The sequence below is a fragment of the Empidonax traillii genome, unplaced genomic scaffold, assembly GCF_003031625.1.
Source record: "Empidonax traillii isolate 1590-97213 ecotype Southwest subspecies unplaced genomic scaffold, ASM303162v1 scaffold32:size1966603, whole genome shotgun sequence".
Taxonomy (NCBI): Eukaryota; Metazoa; Chordata; class Aves; order Passeriformes; family Tyrannidae; genus Empidonax; species Empidonax traillii.
Genome location: NW_020955225.1, coordinates 91,832 through 95,711, shown reverse-complemented (window position 1 = coordinate 95,711; position 3,880 = coordinate 91,832). Strand labels below are relative to the sequence as shown.

Genomic DNA, 3,880 nt, shown 5'->3' with positions numbered 1-3,880 from the left:
CTTCTTTTATTTATTTGTTTTTTTAATAAGAAGCTTTGGAAAAACAAATAAAGTATGTATATTTATGAATCTACAAATACACTGCATTCTGTCCATACACAGGGTGCATTAAAGGATTGAGTCCTGACTGACTGGGGCTCGATTTTAGCTGCTCAGAAACTGCATTAATATAATGTGCCCCAGGGAATCAGGGGTAAAACGACATGCTCCTTAAGACCTTCTGATTCTAATAATTTCTTGTATGTCAATTTCTGTTTAGTGGTATAAACAAAAACCAGATACTGCTACACCCCCTTTAAAAAGTACTTTAAAAATAAGGTATTTCCTCTGGTTTTTTTAGACTAGCTAATCTAAAAATCCCTAACAGTGAGGAGCTCCAGTTCACAATTTTCACTGGACACTAGCAGTCAGATATCAGGATAATATATTAATATTTCAAGATTTAGCACAGAATAGGAATACATTTTTGATATTTTAGAAGTGTATTCCAATTACTAAAAGCAGGATCAGATTTTCTACCATTCAATTATTGCGAGTCTTTGAAAGAATTGAAGAGAAATTCTTAATAACGCTTTTTGGTTCGATGGATTCAAATTCTCCTAAATTATTATAGTTTTAAAAGAGCTATTATACTTAGTCTGGTGAAACTTTTCCCTGTGATCCTGCAAGAACTGAAGGATGTGCTGTGCATGGCAGCAAGGCAGAAATGTCAGAAGCAAGAGAATAGCCCAAGAGCAGAGCCCCAGGCTCCAGACTCACTCAGCAGAAAGCACATGGAACAGGCAGGGAGAGAAAAATATAGAAGCAGAGAAAAAAAAAAAAAAAAGAAAAAAGGCATTTTAGAGCAGAGTGAGAAAGGAAGGGTAAGGGCTTAAAGGCAGGAGGCTGAATAAATGATAGCAGGAGCTGGAAAATCCCCATCCTGCTTCAAAAGAAAGAGGAAGGTCATGAGACAGCACGGTAAGAGCTGCACTATTGACCAGCAGCAAGAGGTACATTTTCTTTGCTTTAAAAAAGAAAGAAAAAAAAAATCATCTTAAAAAAAAGCCCAGCAAGGGTCCTCCTGAAGGGCACAGCGACCGAAGGGGAGCTTTGTCCGGGGGAAACTTCCTGGCTCTGCCGTTCCTGCCTGATGTCGGGGCACGGTGACACCGCTCTGGAGGTGACATAACGTGACACCGGGGGGGGGGTGGTGGCTCTTTTGGATGTGGCACACAATGTCTCAGAGGGAGAACTGTGAGTCGAGATCTTTCCAAGAGCACAGCGGGCTGTTGGTTGTGCAGTCCCAGGTAGGGCTGCAGCGAGGCCAAAGCGCTCCCTGCTTTGACAGATGTGCTCTGTAGTTTGTGAGGACACATCTCCAGCCACACTGAGTGTATTTTGTCATTCAAGAAGAAGACTAATAAGAGGTACTTATTCAAACTGGGTGGTTTTTTTTTTTTTTTTCCTCAGATCAAGTGCATTTTACCCCATTTGGTTCCTATCTTACTTTTAAGTGCCAATTTCCCTCTTGGAGGCAATTTATCTTATCAAAATCCCACAGGATAACTTTGTTATGCAAAAGCAGAACTTCTGATAAAGAAATAAAATATTGGGACTGTCATATACAATTTGCCTACATAACTTTACTGTTGACTTTTACTAATTTTTTTTACCCATTCACCTACACAAACAGAATAGAGTTATTTTTAATTTAGAGTTAATACACTACATTTTATTAGCTGGCAGGAATTAAACAGCAGAGGAAAAAAGATTTTTTTATAATAACAAATAATTGTTAAGAGGCTAACTGGATTAATAAACTAATAATTAATAATATAAAAAAATAGTGTTCTTCCAAGCGCTTACAGGTTGCCAAAAAAAACCCCAAACCCAACTTTTAATTGACACACGTGTCTGCAGTTTAGATAAAGTCAATTTTACCATTCCAGTCTCTTCTTAAAGCTCATTTTAAACAATCTTCCAGTCTAATTAGCATTACCTCCTGGCCCTGTAGTACCATCCTTTTGAAGGCTGGCATGGTTAAAGCACTCAGGTCTGCTTGGTTCAGTATAGTGTGGCAAATGTCAGTGAAATACCAGGGCATATGGCATATAATTACAGGACCATATGGATGCCAGTAGTGATAGTCAACAGCATTTGAATGCAGGAGCAAGAAATTCATAGGAAAAGCAATAAAAGACTATAACACACGATCATAAAGTCATTAAATGATAGTTCCTCTACAGCTGAGAGGAGTCAGGACATGCCTGTCCTTCAATGAAGCAAAGCCACTGTAGCTGGAGAGCACATTCTACACTACTTTTATGTAGCTTGGAGATTCATAAACCCAGATGATTAAGGTGAGTGATGCAAGCAATCACTTACCAAAGCACAGAGCAGATCAACTGCTTCCAGGATCAGCTCCTGGTGGCCAATGCGAGTGACTCCCAGCTCCTCCAGCTCCTGGTGGGTGATGTGCAGCAGCTGCTCCCCATTGATCTTCTCCCTCTCGAAATTTTTGATGTATTGTTGGAGGCAATCATCCAGGCCTGTTTGGAAAAGCCAACAATGCATATTCAGAGAGCAGAGAAAACAAAACCAAACAGAAACAAACCAGTTCTGTAATTCACAATCAGAGAAATTTCTTGGAAAAACAAGTGTGCTTCCTCGGTTGGAGCTATTATGGAAAATGTGCAAAAAAAAAAGTGGTAGTTTGACTTACATAATACAGCACATAGGGCTAAAGAGAAGAGTTTATATTACTGATGCTATTTACTACATTTTAAAATGTTTTAGTACTGATTTCACATCTTCATGGTACTTAATACGGAGACCAGGGAAGGACGAAGCAGCACAGAGAGTGACATTATAGAAAAGCTTTTTCTCCTGATGTCACAAAGATCTAAATATAAGTTTATCTTCTGCTTAGGAACATATTCTTCCTGGTACTGCTCTTCCAGGACTCTTCAAAGTCAGATGGTGTGGCTATCACTGATTGGGAAGAGTGCTCATTTACCACCTGCACTAACTCTGCTACACCCACTGCCAGTTCTCCCCCCCAAGGTCAAATTATCCAGTTTTCTGAATCTCAATAACATACAAATGGTTTTGTTCCAACACCTTCAATTAATAATACAACTTTGCCCCAAATAGATTATTCTATTTCTCAGACCAGAGAAGGGACCCATGAACAACATCAGCTGAAACACTTCTCATTCCTCCAAAGCTGTTTCCGAGCCACCCACGCCTCCACAACAATTAGCTGAACACGAGGCTCCAGTACTAAAAGCACTAAAAGCTACGTGAGGTTACTCAGAGTTCCCTCAAGGACTCTGTCAGATCAACCATAGCCTGATATGCACATGGATTTCTGGAGACCTACAAAATTCACCTTCAATAACTTCACCCACCGAGCAGAGTGAGCAAAACACTTTGATCCTCAGTTATTTGTCCTACAGTGATGCAAGCAAACCTGAGATCCATAAATCTACAGAGATCCAGAAAGCACAGAAATAACCAACTTGGGCATTTAAGGAAGACAGAGTTTTGGAATGTAATTCCTGCACACAGCAAGTTACCAGTGGGGCTCAGTTAAGGAGAAAATGTGCAACCAAGCTCTAAAAGACCACGATGTATCTAAAGAAAAGGAAAGCAACAGAGACATAAACAATATTGTTCTCATCTTTCTGTTTAAAAGTTCTCACAAATGCAATATAAACAGAAGTAAAGGAAAAGTTGATTAATTCCATTTCCTGGATTATTAATCTAAAGAAGCAGATAATTCCATCATGTGCCTCAGTGTCTTTTTAAAGAGAAATTGGTAGTTGTTTTAAAATTTTTTTGAGCCACAAAGGTCCTTTTACTTAACCAGATGGTACAGTCTGGCAATGATGAACAG

At 39.3% G+C, this 3,880-nt stretch overlaps 1 protein-coding gene across 5 annotated transcripts in view; it reads right to left on the bottom strand.

Moving 5' to 3' along the window:
• LOC114073715 (connector enhancer of kinase suppressor of ras 2-like) overlaps positions 1-3,880 on the bottom strand; it is a 176,284-nt gene that overhangs the window by 101,785 nt on the left and 70,619 nt on the right. For all 5 annotated transcript variants that reach the window (XM_027911449.1, XM_027911448.1, XM_027911451.1 and 2 more), the window contains one exon: positions 2,368-2,531. In XM_027911449.1, the coding sequence (XP_027767250.1) occupies positions 2,368-2,531 (164 nt within the window). The remainder of the gene's footprint in view (positions 1-2,367; positions 2,532-3,880) is intronic.